Below are 18410 nucleotides of genomic sequence, written 5' to 3' on the forward strand. Positions count from 1 at the left end.
GGAAAGGCTTTCTTTTTTTTTCCAGCAGCGGAAGTGGCAGCCTGGCTGGATGAATCTGGCCAACCAGACTCCTGCTTGGCGTCCCAGTCAGGGTTCTCCCGTTCTTCGCAGGGAAGAGGCCTGAGTTGGGGCAGAACCTGTGTCACTCAGAAGTCCTGCAAAGAGGACAGCGGCAGCCCGGGTAGAATTCGGGTGCGTCCGATGAAACCCTGCAATTGTCGGAGATAGTCTCCAACTCCGAATAAGGAACTCAAGATGTAATTCTAGACTCCACGATGTCAAAAGACTTTACGAGCTGAGAGCGATCTATCAGTCTGGCCTGGGAGATACAGATAAGTGTAAACAGTATCTCACAAATGAAGGATGCATATGCAGCGGTAGAATGTCATATCTGTAATGTATCACCACTAGCGGGAGGGCCTGCCCCCATCCTCCAGGTGCCAAGACACGAGCTAGGAGCTAGAGATTTGCCCTCTCACCTTGCCGCTTGCTCGGCCGCTTGCTTGTTGGGGAATCGAGTTAAGAAGCACCGGACTTGGAGCAAGCATATAGGTAGGGAAAAATGGACCTCGGGGTAATGGGTATTTATTTAATGTAATTTGTTAATATGTGGGGTTATGTGTTAACATAGGCAGGCCTTAACTCTATGTGCTCAGGGGGAGGCAGGACCAGCAATGCTGCCCAGGGGGAGGGGGAATTGGGGAGTTCAGATTGTTCAACAAGTTGGGGTCTGGTGGGCCTTTTTCACCAAAACAACTGGTCTGAGTGTCATATATGTCATTAAAGTTCAACTCGCTGGGGAGGAGGTTCAAGAGAGGTTGTGGGTAACTGGGGGAGGGAGCACAAATTGCAGAGTCATAGGTTCTTATCCCTTGAAAATACTCACGTGGAATGTCCGAGATTGGCAGGATTCGAGAAATGAAGACGTGTATTTGCATATTTAAATTGCTATAAAGTGCCACTGCATGCCTGCAGGAAACACACATGTGGGGGGACTCGCTACCAAGCACTAGACATAGGTGGAGGGGCCAGATGTACGCCACTTCATATTAAGGCTTTGCAAGGGGGACACTTATTTGGGTAGCACCTGGCGTTCCCTTTCAACATTTACATCATGTTGCAGATTCAGATGGGCGATATGTGATCCTGCACGGTACGATGGAAGGGAGGGAAATATGCATCATAAATGTATACACCCCCAATGTAGACCCCCCACCCTTTTTCCCTCCGTCATTACTTAGGTACTGCAGTAATACTACAGTAATACTGGTGGGGGACATTAACTGTGTCCTAGATATCACACTGGAACGTGAGCCTCCCAAACTGCACACAAAAAAAACCTTGCATGACAGACATTGAAAGATATTCTGCAATGCATGCAACTCACAAATATATGGAGACTGTGCTACCCTGGACAGAAGACATTTTCATTCCATACCCCAGCAACTAATACGTTTAGCCGACTAGACTACCGTTTCATTTCCCAGGAACTGACTCCAGAAGTAAAAGGGATAACTTATCAGTCAAGATATCTCTCTGACCATTCACCTGTTTTGCTTAGCTTTGAGGGTCAACGACCTCTATCAGCAATCCCTATGTGGCGTCTCAGGGCGGAGGTATTGTCGGACCCCCCATTTGCAGCGGTAGTTTTGACAGTTTTGGTTCGATACTTTGAAGACAATTGGGGAACGGTCTCTAGTAGGGCGTATGAGTGGGAAGTCATGAAGGTGGTCCTTAGGGGGATCCATATGCACACGACATACAGAACGAGGCAACAATTGGAGCAGGATATTGTCCGACCCCCCATCCGCGCCGCCCCCCCCCCCCCTTTGCAGCGGTAGTTTTGACCGCTTTGGTTAGAAACTTTGAGGAAAATTAGGAAACTGTCTCTAGTAGGGCGTATGAGTGGGAAGTCATGAAGGTTGTCCTTAGGTGATCCGTATGCACACAGCATACAGAATGAGGCAACAATTGGAGCAGGATATAGGCACCCAGGAGCGCAGATTGGCTTAACTCGAGATATAGATCCACACATCTCCACAAAAAATGGGAGAATGGCGCGTAACTCACTCAGAATTACTGGAATCATGGAAACGCCTAGAAAAGTACAACCATACTGCATATCGGCAACACTTGTACTGGGAGGGGGATAAGTCTGGGGCCAACCTGGCCAGGCTATTATAAATTAAATCTACCATGATGCCTATAATACATATTCAGGATAGCAACGGAAAACTGAAACAAAACCAAGGAGGGATTCTTGACATACTCGCTAAACACTTAGCTAATGTTTACTGGAAACGACCCGTACCTCCACAGGAGGCCATAAACGAGTTCTTGGCCTCATCGGAGTTACCCCACTTGGATCAAGCGGCTGGAGAGCGCTGGGGGATCCGATAACAAAAGAAGAGATAATGGAGGCTATCAAACATTTGAAAACTGGTAAAACTCCGGGAAATGTTATCAACATTTTGCACCCATATTACTTGAGCGGTTACTGGAGGCATAGAATGAAGCTCTACAGGTGCAGATTTTACTGGCATCCATGAGTGAGTCATTGGTAATAAAGATCCCAAAGCAAGACAGGGATCCTCAGCTGCCGAACTCATATAGACCAATTTCACTTTTAAATTTGGATGTGAAACTATTAAGTTGTATCCAGGCAAGTAGGCTTCGTTCTTATATGACCCATCTGATCCATACAGACAAGGCTGGTTCTATTCCACAAGGAAGCACTGCTCATAATCATTGGCGTTTGGCGCATACTCCTTGTCTAGTGGAGGAGGACTATGCCCTCAACCTATTAGAATTAGAAAAAGCCTTCGACTCAGTGGCCTGGCATTATGCATGGACGGTATTACAACAAATGGGGGTGGGTCCGAGATTTCTTAAATGGACGCAATTGTTGTACATGGCTCCCCGGGTCAGGATCAGGGCAGGGGGTAGGGTTTCTGAGGCATTTCTGCTGGCAAGGGGAAGCAGGCAGGGTTGCCCCCTGTCACCTCTTATTCGGAATGGAACCATTAGCGGAGGCACTGAGGGATCGGTTGAGAGAATGGGGGATATCTCTGGACAAAACTAACCTTGTGGTCTCCCTTTACGGCGATGACACGTTGGTGTATATCTGGCAACGTACTCAGTCAATACTTATCCTCCTAAAAGTACTGCAGGAGTTTAGTGCTGTGTCTGGTCTCAGAAAAAACCAGGAGAAATCCAAACTACTCCCACTTGGGAAATTGGCAAACCAACCAATTGCCCAGCTCCTTAGGGTGGGGCTTCCCTGTACGACCTTGGGTTCCAGATATTTAGGGGTTAAGCTGGTACATAAGCTTGAAATGTATCCAGAACTTAACATAGGGAGGGTCATGGAGGGGCTTCAGGACTCCATACGTTTCTGGAGGGAATTGCCCTTATCCCTCATGGTCAGAGTCTCTATCACTAACATGATCGTCTTGCCCATATGCCTTTATGCGTTACAGCATTCACTATACAGAATCCCCGGTAGTTATTTTAAAGTACAAAATAGCCTACTAACTGACTTGCTATGGGGCTCCAAACGTAAACATATCTGTCTGCCAACGGTACAGAGACCCTACCAACAAGGAGGGTAGAGGTCCCATGACTGGAATTCTATTACATGGATGTTCAATTACAACATGCAATTCACTGGTTGGATGATCAGGATGATTGGGAAAAAAGACTGCTGGCAGGGACGCACACAGGAAAATCATTGCCAGCTGTTATAACTTACGTGTTGCCATTCCTCTTCCCTAGCTGTCTCTTCCCTACTGCTCAGCCAGAATGAGTGCTGGTGTGCTTGATGATGTTTGGATTGTTGGATGTGTGTGATGTCGCAGAATGCTTGGGGTCTGGAGATGTGTGGAGAGTGGCAGTTGGTGGATGCAGGCTGAGCAGCAGGGAGGCTGCTCCTGGTGGAGCGTTATCTTTTACTTATCTACTTGAAACTTAACTTGGAACTAAGCTTCATTAAATCCAGCGTGTTTTATATACCTGGCTCAAGGACCTTTAATTATTACATTTGGCGACGAGGGTGGTAAAGACCGCTCACCGGAGCATGGGACTTTCCCTTTCATTATATTGCTGGTCACTATAATGCATGTCTCGTTTTGTTTCTTGCCGTTTTGAAACTGAATTTGTTTCAACACGTAATTTGTTTGGCTTGCAGTAATGTTGAAAGAAACTGTCACACAGTTTAAATTTAGCACACGCTCCTCACCTCTTCACACGGATCAGTTGGTGAGTGCCCCAGTGGTGTTTATTTTGGGGTGGTGAGTGACCTATTATGTGAAGTTGTGGGTGGTGAGTGCACTACTACGGTTAGTTGGTGGGTTGGTTAATGCCCCAGTGCAGTGCATTTTAGGGTGGCGAGTGCCCTAATGTGGTGAGTTTGTGGGGTGGTTAGTGCCCCAGCACGATTTATTTTAGTGTGGGGAGTGCACTATTATGTCACAGTTATGGGGTGGTGTGTGCACCAGTTTTGTTTCATCGCTCTGTGCGGTTTGGTGTAGTGTGTTTTTTTTTCCCTAAGGGAGGGGGATGAGGTTAATCTGCATCATTTCTATTTTATGCATGTATATTGTGGATTGTTTAATGACGTTCCTATTTATGTGCATCATTTCTGCTTGTAGTTTCCCTAAGGATGGGGGATGTGTTATAACTTACATGTTGCCATTCCTCTTCCCTACTGCTCAGCCAGAATGAGTGCTGGTGTGCTTGATGATGTTTGGAATGTTGGATGTGTGTGATATCACTGAATGCTTGGGGTCTGGAGATGTATGGAGTGGCAGTTGGTGGATGCAGGCTGAGCAGAAGGGAGGCTGCTCCTGGGGGGGCTTTGTTATCTTTTACCTATCTACTTGAGACTTAACTTGGAACTAAGCTTCATTAAATCCAGCGTGTTTTATATACCTGGCTCAAGGGCCTTTAATTATTACACCAGCTCTTTGATGCTCGGCAGGGGGGTCCCATTACGTAACCCGTCATGTAGCTGAAGAAAGTGGTAAGGCATGCGCCATATGCCCCGGACAGGCCTCTGTGGGTGGTACAAGCTTTTTCTAGGATAGCCGAATCAATGTCAGTACGAAAACGAAAAGAAGGGGGTTGCTCAACGATGGGGAATCCAAACAATAATGGTCTGTTTATGTCTAGAGAGAATGCCGAAGCCTCATTTGATTTGGGCAGAGGCAAGTTTCTACAATACATAAAGATAGCCCGGGTAGCTAGGGAGCTCTGGACATCCTTCCCTGAGGAGCCTCCCATAACTAAAACATAGCAAGTAATGCTTTATATGGCTCAAGGTCGACATTTGATTACCCACCTATATCGTGCAGTACTCGAGGATTTGCCAAGAAGAATACTCCCTATACAGTTGAAATGGGATGAGGTCCCCAGGGAGGTACATACAGTACTATTAGGTCTACTACCCACTCCCAGAAATAGGAAACTTATTAGTAAATTTGTACTCCTGGGGTTATTATTGGCGAAAAGGCGAATTGCGATCACGTGGATGAGCTCTATAACCCGAGATGTGAAATATGGTTGAAGGACGTGTGCGAATTGGCAACAGCGGAGAAAGTTAGGATGAAACGGGTCCAAAGAGATGATAAATTAGAAGATGATATCAGGGCTTGAATGGCAATGATCACTGATCTGAAAGCCCCCCCCAGTTAATGACAATAACACAGAAACGACATACCACAAGATCTAAGACAACCCTTAGATAGCAGAGGCCAGTAACAACTCAAACATAAAGACTCAGACCAGAAGACCAGTGGGGAGGGAGGGTTAGGTTACAATGTTGACATGTGTAATATTAGACAAACTGATGTGAAGCATTTAAAATAGATTACAAAGGATTTATCTCTGTATGATCGCTAGTTGGAAAGTCAATCCACGTTGAAAGGGAAGAGGATGTTAAAATGTCATCTGTATTAAAGAAATTGAATGAATTATCTGCTTTGTTGCCTAAAAATGCCAATTAAGTTTTTGGGGAAAAAAAGAATCCCAGTGGATACGTTGCTACTGGAAATGTAGCATTGACCAGTTAGCAGAGGTGTGAAACCATCATGAATCTGAGACAAATTAACTTCAGCCTGAGGAGCATGTTCTAATGATTTAAGGAATTTTCTTCAAGATTGCAATGCTACCAGAACCTATATAAAAACTTCACACTTCAGAAAATGGTCACTTTTGCAGAAAAGGAATAACCTGCTAAGCGTACACAAAAACAGGGTAACCCTTGGTGGCTACAATTCAGCAGTTTGCCATGTTCTGAGCTTGTTTTTGATCTAAGGAAAGCCTTCAAAGATACTTCACAAAAATCAGTTAATCATTGTCGATCAAACTGTTTGGATCTTGTAGGACCTTGGTAGCATTTAGCATCAAGACAATCAGTATCTTCCTCTACCCTAGTACTCAGATTCCCTATAATCGCGAATAACTGTTCATCAGTTTTCCATTCTTTGCTACACAATACTGCGGGTTCCAGAAATAGTTAAAAATGCATATACAAAGCTTAAAGACTTGTACATCCTGAACCCGACAACACAGACAACCAATAAGCATATAATGGAGTCTGATCAATTGAGAATGGATGTTACATACCTGTTAAAGTATACAGTAATTAACATTTAATTCACTAATCTTTCATAGAATCTGGCTGTACTTTCCTTGTAATGAACCTCAATTTTGGTTTTGTCTTATAAACTGATCCCTTACACAAGCAATCTGTTCTCTACTGTACGAAATACTGTAGTGTTTTAGGCATATTTGTAACAGAAATAACAGAAGAACCAATACAAATCCTTTAATTCATCATGGCGTCTAAGTAACAATTTCTTGTCTTGCTAACGACAGGAATGCATGCTAACCTTATAAGCACCTGAAATAAAAACGCGTTTACAATAAGCATTTGAGTTTTAAAGTGGCTATTAAAGAAGACTTGAGAAAAGATCTTTATTTTAGGCAAGATGGCGTATCACAGTCAATATCAGCACAACATATAAGTAGTCAGCCTTTATCGTGGTGTTTATCTGGACTCTATAAAGTGCTTGTTTAGGTTCCCTTGCAGAAAAATTCTCTAATTGATTACTACAATTCGTGCACCTTGATGGTACGATAATGATCTGATGCAAATAATGGTGTTTTTATGATGCAATTTTCTTTTTTTATTAAAGCCTCTAATGTTATATCTCCAATTTATTGGCGCATTAGCTTGTGGTGGGGGGTCCCAATCCATATGCAGATTTTATGTATGGTGAATTGTAATTCCAAGTGAGTCTGAGTACGAGTATTTGAAATTCTGTGTTCAAGGGGAATGCATGGTATGTTCCGGGGCGGAGCCTCCACTCTTCTACAGCACGTCTGGTAAAGGTGCCTAGGTACAGAAAAATAGAATTAGGCGGTAGGGCTTTTGGCACTGCAGCTGCACGACTGTGGAATAGGCTCCCTCTGGAGCTGAGACAAATAGAGGACCTCCTCCTTTTTAGGAAGAGTTTAAAAACTTGGCTCATTCCTAGTTCCTAACTGATCATTTTGCGTCTCCCGGAACACAAATCTGATTGTTACACTGTTGGTTCAGAATCAGGGCCAGGATGCCCGTTAGGTGATAGACCGCTCTATAAATATCATAAATAAATAAACGCTCTTTATCTCTACTACCTAGAAGTGCCCTATTTCCTTTGATTGTGGGGCCACCTCTCCAGTTTATTTAGTACTTGGCACGACCAGTTAAGATAATGATCTGCAGCATGAAAATATTTGCAAAGAGCAAGAATATCTGGACTGGCTATGAGCCAGCCTAAAGATATTAGTTCGGGCCCATCCCTGAGCTCAGAAGAAACATGCACATTATGAATGGCTTCTTTTTATTGAGGACTACTTCTATACATTATTTGGCAGAGCAGACCATGGTGAGGTTACTACTGTTTGATATATCTGATGCCGTTAATCAGGAGGATAACATGAATAGGTGGCTCACAAATGGACCAGTGAGGCAATGAGGTCGCAAAGTGACTGTGATAAGTTGTCCTGGCATATGATGTCCACTATTCTAGTGGGCATCTTGCACCAGTCCAAAAAAACAATAATTGATGGTAGGTTTAAGACAACCTTTATAGAAAGCTATCCTAGAGGTAGCTGTAGAGAGAAGCCTTCAGGCTAAGTCTTGAAGGAATGTAAAGCAGCTTGTTTTACCAGTCTATAATCTCTTGAATGATCAAATGAAAGAGCACCACACCAGGCATATATATAAAATATATGTAGTTATTCTAAACACAACCCCTGTAGTCTCTTTATGAGGCAAAAGTACAATACAAGAACTTAAATCGCATACAGTAAATTAGCACAGTATATGTTTTGCCCTAGGGGCCTCACAAACCATATACTAAGAAAGTGGTATAAGAACCATGTGAGGGATAAAAGTTGGGCCTGTAGAACCGCAGGGGCAACCAGGAACCACCCAAGGTAGGGATGCAGTAGACCCACGGGGGACGCGTGCAGTGTCTAAACACAGCCGCGAATCACCATTGACTTCTATGGCGAAAGTTAAAGTTACAGTTTAAGGACACTTAGGAGTGGACTACGGTAAAACCCTTTCAGTACTGGACACTTCGAGAGTCAAGACGCACGGGAGCACTGAAGTACTCGTGTTACCTCACCCAGAGAAGCCGGGTGCATAGGTGTCTTTTCGTGTCGGTTTCGTCGACGATTTCAATGGAGAGCTGGAAAGAAGTGCTGCAGGCGTCCAGGAGAAGAGTGTCCGGATGGATCCAAGGGTGGATTGGAGATCTGAAGAACCTGAAAGCAGAGGGGATAGAGTCTGGGCCACTAGCCAGTGCCCAGGATGGCGACAAGAAGATGCCAGCCGATGTCGGGTGCTTTCAAGTGAAGTAGGTGAAGCTAGACTCTTAAGTCACGAGTTCCAGGAGGCATCGACAACAACCAGGAGCTGGATTCGAGCTGTCCTACGTCGGATGTCGAGTGCTGCAGTGTCGGTATCCGGATTGGACCCAACAAGCCTTGGCAACAGCAACCCACGCAAGATGACAAGATTGGCTTTGGTGCAGACCATCAAGGTTTGAGGGACTTACCCTTTGGAGGGGAGTCCGAGCACGTCTGGAGCAACTAGGAAAGCCCTAGAAACAAAGTAGATTCCTTTGTGGGGACCCACTAGCCAATGGACCAGGGATCGCAAAGGTGCCTCAAGCTGAAATGCTGAATGCGGGCCCTTGGAACACTCGTGGAGTTAGGCCCACAATCTTCGATGCAAAAGGTGCTCAGGGCTTGGACTACAAGTAGCCCAATGCACAACTTCGGGAAAGCTTAGGAAGTCGATGCACTAGCAAATGTGCAGGATGGCTAGGAGATCCGGTCCCATGTCTCTCGTGATAGCTACAGGTCTCAGCTTTTTAAGGAACTTGTATCAGCCTCGGAGATGTCTGGAAGTCTGCAACTGTGTCGCAGATTCTTCGGGATCCGTCAGGAGCCTTGAAAATGCAGACCGGCAGGATGCTTCTTTGGTGCCTGTTTGAACAGGGGAGTCACTCCTTGACCCCAAGGGAGATTTCTTCTATCTTCCAGTCGATATGGAATGTCGAAGGTCCAAGATTTCTGTTTCAGAGTTTCGTCCAGGGTAATCTAAAGTCCTAGGGACTGGATTCCTATACTTATACCAAGTTTAGGGGTTGGACTAACTCTAGGGTTCCACCTTTGGGAAAACCTGGGGAGGGGGGTTACACCCCTTCCCCTTGTTCCAGTTTCGAGCCAGTGCTGGGGCTGAGTGCCCCAGCAACCGGTTTGAACTGGGAAATGCATGGGACACCTTGTGTGCCCCAGGCAGTGTCTGAAAAGCATTCACTGAATGCAACCCACCTTGCCCCAATACACTAAACCCTGTCTGGGGAGGTGCTGGCACCTCCCTGGACAGGAAACCTATTGTCCAGGCCTCCCCTGCCAGAGTATCATCCAGCAGCAGGAGGTCAGACTCGTGTCTGTGGTAGCAGCATCCATTTTGTGATGCTGAGGCTCTTTTAAACATTTACCGGTAAGTAAGTGTGTACATGTCTTCTCCCTCTAGAAGGATGGAATACTACCCCCACAGCCAAAACGGGCGGGGGTAGGATTCCAAAGCTTTTGACACCAAAAACGACTTTTATAAAGCCATTCCAAATTTAGCAATAACCGCGAGGATTATAATGCACTTAAGACTATATGGTATGGCTATATCATAGACACAGCTATAAGGAAGGGATTTAAAAAGCTGCAGAGGGGCTCAGCTCAGGGCACCCTCTCACACAAAACCAAGCACTCTGCCTTCAGGATTGTTAAGGCCTGCCATAGGAGTGACTTATAGGTGTGTGTGTGTGTACATATATATAATATAATGTAATAATATATAATATATATATATATATATATATATATATATATATATATATATATATATATATATATATATATATATATATATATATATATATATATATATATAATATTTAAGTAAGGGGTGCTTACGCCACCTTACCCAGTTACCCAGGCAACAAGTGCAGACCTGTGGTGCCATTTTGGAAGGCTTCCCAGGGGTTTGCATAATACATGCTTCAGCCCCTGGTAGGCCTTTGGGGTACCTATTCCCTTGGTACCTAAGGTACCATATACTAGGGGCTCACAAGCGTAACCCAGTAACCAATCTGGAGTGTACCTAAGGTACAGGTAACCAATTTAGAGAGAGAACAGCTAGGCTGTGGTCCTGATTAGCAGGGCCACAGCCAGACTAAAGTCGATAAACCAGTGAAACACAGCAAAAAGTGGGGGTAACCATAGGAAGCAGATCAGACTCTCTTACAGTGACTCCGGACCTGCTTGTCTAAGGGAAATTGAGGGTGAGTCACACACTTTCCTTCATTAAATTCCTACATAGAGCTGCTACAGTGTTTTATTCCTACATCTTTAAATGACTCTATAAATGTAATGCTTCATTCAGCTGTATATCAAAGTCCAGCAAATGGCTGGTGCTCCCTAACACTCTGCATGCTATCAATAAATGTAAACATAACAATTGACTGAGGTGGAACAGATTGTTGATTACAGCACTCAGTCTGTTACAACTGTGCATCGCCTTACCTTTTCAAGCCCTGAGATCGTATTAAGCAAAAGTGTAGGAGTTAGTTGTACCATCATTTATCTAATACGCTTTTCCTTCGGTCATGGGTGAGGGGATTTCCAATTCTGGGTGTTCAAGGTGTTTTCTGGCATCAGGTCTACTATCCTGTTCTGGTATTTACATGCATTTGAACATGGCATCAAAACCAGAAGGAGAAAGGCAGGATTAAGGTCAATGGTGTTTGGTTGTACTGTATAACTTTGAAGCGTATGTTTCGAGACAGTAACCAGGGTAGGCCAAGATTTGAGCCCCTTGTTTGTCTGTGAAGAGATGTTATAAGCCCCTTTCCCAGGCTTCTCTCAGGGTCCCAAACTCAGTGTTTGTCATTGGCATTAATGCCGCATAGAGCTCGTCCCTCCCTATCTGAAATTCCCAATTGTAAACAATGTATACATTACCTGGTGTGTAATAGGTGAGTAAGATGGTTGAAGATTTATGGGCCATACGAGCGAAGAATGAAATACTTGTTCAAACATTTTTTCCAACACATATAAATTGTATTGCACAGTGGTAGTCACCACGGTGTAGTTATACGCAAATCAGGGTTTCCAAAGGAAGAACATTTTCTAGTTTGATGGTATCTTTACCACTGTTTACCAAAACTTTATGACACCGCCTGCCCCACCCCCCCAGCAAAAAAAAGCCATCCACTTCGGCTCCTTCCTCGAACATTTTGGGGTGATCCATCAAGCAGGGTCTGAGGGCGGGAGCACTTTTTAGGTCTCGGGACCGTTAAGCTGCGAAGCAGCTTCCGGTCCGGAGAATTAATGTCCTCTAGTGGGGCTTCAGAACCCGCCTCGCTGCTCTGTCTCTCCACCATTGGCTGGCTTCCTAAAAGGAGGCCAGCCATTGGAGGAGAGAGCCGTCCCTCCAAAGAAGCTCCGTCTTTTTCGGATTCGGGGGCGTGATTTTTTGCATTCTTTAGCCCTGTGACGTCGTCCGTCACTCAGGGCGCAAAAAACACGCCCCCGAATCCGAAAATGGCCGTGCGTTTCTCAGAGGCATTGTCTCCTTGCCTCGGAGAAACGTGGTGGTGTTTTCGGAGCTGCTCGCCTCCCTTGCCTGCTGCTTTTAGGAGCTGCTCGGCTCCGCTCGCCTCCCCCCTCCCTCTGCCCTCCTCTGTCGCGCTCTCGCCTCTCCCCCCCCTCCCTCTGCTGCAGCTCTCCTCGGTCGTGCTCTGTCGCTCCCCGGCACCCCTCCCTCTCGCATTAGTCAACGCACCTCTGCCCCAAACTACAGTGAGACTTGGTAAGCAGCACTCCAGCTCTCCACCGCTCCAATCACACAGAATTAACCCTTGACCCCCTGTTTCCCTCTTGCACCGCACCCTGCTCTGTCAAGGCCGCTCCAGCCTGCTCCACAGTGCCATGCCGTTCATAGCTGTGCTCTCCTGCGCCACTCTGCTGCTACAGGTATGAGGCCCAGCGTACACAAGCAGTGCACCCCAATCTTCCCTGTAGCGCCCCCTTCAGCGGCAGCCACGCAGCGCTACCAGGACACCAGATATTACTGTGTAATGTGCACGCATGCTGCACGGAGACACCCAGCGCCGCCAGCCGAGAGGGTGCTCGTGAGAGACTGTCAGAGTCTGGGCGAGTGGGTGAGGCCATGGCGGGGACACTGGACGCCCGGGGCCAGGAAGTGAGGCAGGAAGCGCCTACACTCACAGCACCGGGAAGAGACGCTGTGCCCTGCCCAAGTGAACCAGGCAGTAGGAAGAGGGCGTTGGCATCTCGTGGCAATGCGCCACCTGCCCGTGACCAGCTCCTGACACATGCTTGGCCCGCTTCGCGCGAGGGGTGGGGGCACACCTGGGCGATGGCGGAATGGGGGAGCACAGGAGCCATCCTGGAAGATCAGGGGTGGGGGCGCAGCCAGCAGCCTCTTCCCAACAGGTAGCTCGTGGGGGCACAGTGATGGAGCGCAGACCGAAAGAAATCCAACAGAGACACTGGTGGTAAAACAGGGGGTGCTTCGAGGGCAGTCGGGGAGAAAACCAACTTCAAGTACATATCTAAGCCCGTCCCTCGAGAAGAGGGGAACCAGCTGGTAAGCATGACGGACACACAGCCCCCTTTCCTCGCTCCTCCTTAACGCCCCCCATGCATAATTTCGAATTTAGTGGAATAAAAATGTAGTGATATGGCAGGTCTGGTTTTTCCTTTGTAACAGAAATGGATGATATGTCATACTGTGTTTCTGTGTGCAAAGACTGAGTGTACAGTCTGGATGCTGTGAGAAGGTGATTATGCACAGGATTGTTCGAGTCTGTGTTTTGGGGCAAGCCCATAGATTGGAGCCGTAACTGGTCCTATCACAGTTTAACTGACATAGACTGGTGTTAGGGTGGTAATACTGGGCTGCACTGGTGTTTGAATGTTTTATTTTCAGATGTTTCAGTCTGAGCGTACTGGAAGCTGTAATCATTACGTGTGAGAGACATTTAATACGATGCTTGTTCAGCTTCCAGAGGATGTGGTCCTTGGTGCAGATTTAGGTGCTTTCTTTCTTTTGGCACCTGGTCATGCTGGTTTGACCAGCTCGTGTGACTGAGTGTTGGGCATGGTGGAGTGCTGGGCTGCAGTTTTGTGTGTGGGTGACAGTATGTGATGAAGTGCATGTATGTATGTGTTGCTTGTGGAAGATGGAGAAGGTGTGAGAGTTTGTTTTGATGTTTCTGGGTCACTGTTGCAGTGACAATCCTGTGTGTAGGAAAAGAGCATGGTACAGTGCACTGGTATGCCTGGTTTATTCAGAGTGTAAGAAAAGGGGATTATGTATTGATGTGATGTGTACATGTATATGTATGCATAACTGAGTAGGCATGCTCTACAGATTTGAGTGTGGATACTGTGATCATGCACGGGATGTTGGTGCCTGTGTGATGGGGGAGGCCTGGGAGCGGACTACAGATAGAGGGAGAATGGAGCAGTAACAGGAACTTAGCAAACACAAGATGGACGGAGTGCCGAAACCTTTCAACCAATAACCCCAAGTCACACATCTGGGTTTAATCCATTGTTCTTTTGCTCACCCTGCCACCCCAGTTTGGACCCAGCCATATGCAAATCAGTCTTGACCATGTTCCTCAAGGGAAGCTAGCCTGGCTGATGAGGGGTGTTACCCAGAAACTGGTCCCAGGATGCTTGTTTTTAGTCCAGGGAAGACTCAGCTTGGCAGTTTGGGCTGGACTGTTCCCATGAGAAACAGAGTCAAGACTAATTTGCAAATGACTGGGTCTGAACTGGGGTGGCGCAGTGAGCTAAAGAATGATGATGGATTCAACCCAGATCTGGGGGTGAGGGTCTGAAAAGTTTCAGCGCTCCGTCCATCATCTCCTCGTGTTTGTTTTTGTTCGTCCTAAGTTGGCAGGTTATGCCCAGAGGTGGGTCCCTTGCTCACTTTGCCAGTGGATTCAAGCTAGGCTTGCTGAAGAGGGGTATTACCCCGAAACCGGTCCCAGAATACCTGTTTCCAGTCCAGGGAAGACCTGGCTTGGCAGTTCAAGCTGGACTGTTCCCATGAGCAACAGTGTCAAGACTGATTTGCATATGGCTGGGTCTGAACTGGGGTGGCGAACTGAACTTAAAACCGATGATGGATTCCACCCAGATCTTTGACTGGGGGTGAGTGTCTGAAAAAGTTCAGCGCTGAGTTCATCATTTCCTTGCATATGCTTTGTGTTTGCAGTAACAGGAACTATCGCACTGTGGTTGTAAACCATGAAATAAAGAAGTTACCTCTTTCCTGGATGGCTTTGAATGCATTCATGAAGACCCTGCCCTCCAACTAGAATACATACTTAGAATAATCTCAAACTCTTTTATTTTGTTATCACTATACGTCAACAACTCTGAAACTGAAAGGGACCTTGGTTTTACAAAACAGCTAAAAGAGACATTCAATGAACAGAAAGAAATCAAGTTCTCTGTAAACAATACGCCATAAGCATAAGTAGGGTTGATGATGTCTGGTTCGGTTTCGAGACCTAGTATGAAATTTGCTTGTTGTCGTCTTAATAAACTATTCACATTATTGCTCCCCTCGCTAGTTTAATACAAAGCACTGTTATTCAACAACGTACAGCATGAAAACTTATTACGGTATTGGGGAGGAGTCAACACAGCTCATTTAATTAATATGTATGCAAATTATTTATCTGCCATTACTGTATACACCTCTGCCATGTAATGTGAACTCTGATCTTCATGCCAACAAATTGAATAAATTTAAAGTCTCACCACTTTCATGGACAACTTCCAGCTGTTCAACGGTGCCCAGTGAGAAAAGCTTGTAACCAGTTGCGGTTCCAACGGCCAAGGAACTGTTAAACAAAAATATAAATTTGTTATAAAACGAGGTATATCATGATGCTGCAAAAGATTTTTACTAATTGAAGAAATGCATCGGTTTGCATTTTTAGGGTTCACCAACATTTGTGTGATCAAAGCGGCATTTGACTGACACACACACACACACACACACACACACACACACACACACTTAAATTGCCTTACAGTTAGGCATGCTAAAAAGATATTAGCTTACCTATAAAAAAACTGGAAACTAACAAAAAAAACACAAAGGTTAAAATTACCTTATAGTTAGGTATCCTACAAAGATCTTACTTTACATTTTTTTTAAATCTGAAATTCACAGAAAAAAAACAAAGGGTTTGGTGACATTACAGATCGGTGAAAATGAAAATTTAGAAGCTCTCACAGTACTGAGACTGCACTCACAATGGTGCTGGATAATATTCGAGTCCAGGTGGATGCAGGTCATACCACCCTCCTGATTCTATTCGACCTCACCGCCGCCTTCGATACCCTGTCCCCTCACAGACGTGTGGAATGCCTTGAGGAGATCGAGGTCGGGGACTGGGCATTGGATCTCCTTGCCTCTTTTCTTAGTGAACGGTCCCAACTAGTCAAAATGGGGAGTTTCTCCTCAGAGCCCTCCCCCCTTGCCTGTGGTGTGCCCCAGGGCTCTTCTTTGAGCCCTACCCTTTTCAATATCTATGTGACCCCGCTGGCAAGGGTGATGAAAGCATTTGGGCTTGAGGTGTTGTCCTACGCGGACGACACCCAGATTATGGTCTCCATTACGTAAAAGGTCATGAACGCTGCACAACATTTTAAAGATTGTATGGTGGCAGTCTCATCTTGGATGGTTCAGAACTATCTTAAATTAAATGGCGAAAAGACGGAGGTCCTGGTCTTCGGGGAAGGCCCGGACATTTGGACGGGTGAGTGGTGGCCAGATTCCCTAGATTCCTGTCCCACTACTGCTTCTCATGGGAAGAATCTTGGAGTCATTATTGATGATTCCTCTCCATGACTCTGCAGGTCTCAAGGACTGTGTCCACCTGTTTCGGGCTTATACGTATAATAAGAAAAATATCCCAGTTTTTGTCTTTTGAAGCCCGAAAAAAAGGTGGTTGTGCCCTAATCTTAGCCAGACTAGACTACTGCTACGCCCTCTATTTGGGCATAAACAAGGGTCAGCTTCACCGCCTGCAGCTGGTTCAAAACGCCGCTGCAAGGTTGGTTCTGAATCTCCTGAAGCATCACTCGGCTTCATCTTCCCTCAGTCTGCTGCATTGGCTCAGAGTGGACCGTAGAGTTCTGTTCAAGACCCTCTGCCTCACCCACAACACATATCGTGGCCGGGGCCCGTCTGGCCTAAAAAGAATCATCAAAAGATATATGCCCTCAAGGAATCTCAGGTCAGCAAATCGTAATCTTCTCGTGGTCCCAAGGTTCAAAAGATTGAGGTCGGGGGAGGGGGGGGGAGCTTTCTCGTTGACTGCGGCCAAGGTGTGGAACTCTCTCCTGGTCTTCCTCTCGGGGCAACAAGTACACTGTCTTTCGTAAGTCCCTTAAGACCTGGTTGTTTCCTAAGAGCAGGACCTAAGCATGATTTCCGAAGTTGTCTGTGGGCGATCTGTATGCAAGCGCCTTGACGACCTTGGGCTTAGTTTGCGCTATACAAATTGCTCATTATTTCATTCATTCATAGGTCAGGGAGTGCTATGCCACCATCGTACCAGTTTTTTGTCAAATTTTGCAGTGCAATTCTGGGGGCCCTCCCGTCCCACAGCAGCGTACGAATCTCACCCTCAATTGCTCTAAAATACGAGTCCAGGACTCTGTGTGGACAGTTGTGTAGTATATACAGAAAACGAGGAAGGGCCAGCATTTTAAAAAGTGCCACCCGCCCCACCAGTGTTAAAGGCAGAGACCTTCAATGCTTCACATCTGCTCGTAGCCTGGCCAAAGGCGGGGCCAGATTGGAGTCGTAAAAACAAGATGGACCGGAAGTGACAAAGATCCCCAAATAGCGAAACCCCTCCGTCACGACCGCTATAGTGCAGTCTGCTGGAAGGCGGGGAACTTGCCCTCTCAACATAAACAGTACGGACTTGTGCCAGTTGATCGCATATACCGAATATTTGCCAAAATTTGTGAATATGTCTAGCACTACTCTGATCGATTTGTACAGGGATGCTAAATATAACAGTATGTCATCAGCATACAAGGAAATGCGGTCCTCCACTTCAGCCGCCCAGCGCATCCCTCACACCATCACGTCCCTGCACACCCAGGCCGCAAGCGGTTCCAGCATGAGGGGAAATATCAGTGGGAGAGCGGGCACCCCTGCCTTGTATCTCTACGTAACTCGAATGTTCGGGATGTATAGCTGTTAACCCTCACCTGACCCAACACACCGGTGTGTAGAAGCTTAACCCAGGCTATGAATTTAGGACCTAGTCCCACCTTACCTAGGACCTCAAACAGATACAGCCACTCAATGGAATCAAAAGCCATTGAGGCGTGAGAGATAGCACCGCCGCGCCTTCTTCAATATATTTCCGACGACTTATCACATTGTGTAGACGCCGAACGTTAAGGGCTGTATTCCTACCTGGCAAAGCCAGATTGGTCCGGGTGGACCAGTGATGTAACAACTGTCACCAGTCTATTCGCCAGGAATTTGGCCAACACCTTTGTCTCCACGTTAATCAGCGAGATTGGCCTACAGGAGCCACAGCTATCTGCTGGTTTTCCTTGGTTGTGAATGACCGCAATGGTGGTCAGCCGCTGATCTTCAGGGGGGGCAGGGGGTTCCACAAGGCTCGAGTCTGAGCCCAACGCTTCAACCTTTACATGGAGCCCCTGGCATGGATTGTGGAATCATACGGGGTGGATATTGTCTCATACGCCGA

General features: G+C 46.3%; 1 protein-coding gene across 1 annotated transcript in view; it reads right to left on the bottom strand.

Annotated features, from left to right (window-relative positions):
* Window positions 1–18410, bottom strand: part of WIPI1 (WD repeat domain, phosphoinositide interacting 1) — a 312079-nt gene that overhangs the window by 202662 nt on the left and 91007 nt on the right. Inside the window, exon 2 of the mRNA XM_086930963.1 lies at window positions 15424–15506. Coding sequence (XP_086787089.1) covers window positions 15424–15506 — 83 coding nt within the window. The remainder of the gene's footprint in view (window positions 1–15423; window positions 15507–18410) is intronic.

This window comes from Lissotriton vulgaris, chromosome 7 (assembly GCF_964263255.1).
Source record: "Lissotriton vulgaris chromosome 7, aLisVul1.2, whole genome shotgun sequence".
NCBI lineage: Eukaryota > Metazoa > Chordata > Amphibia > Caudata > Salamandridae > Lissotriton > Lissotriton vulgaris.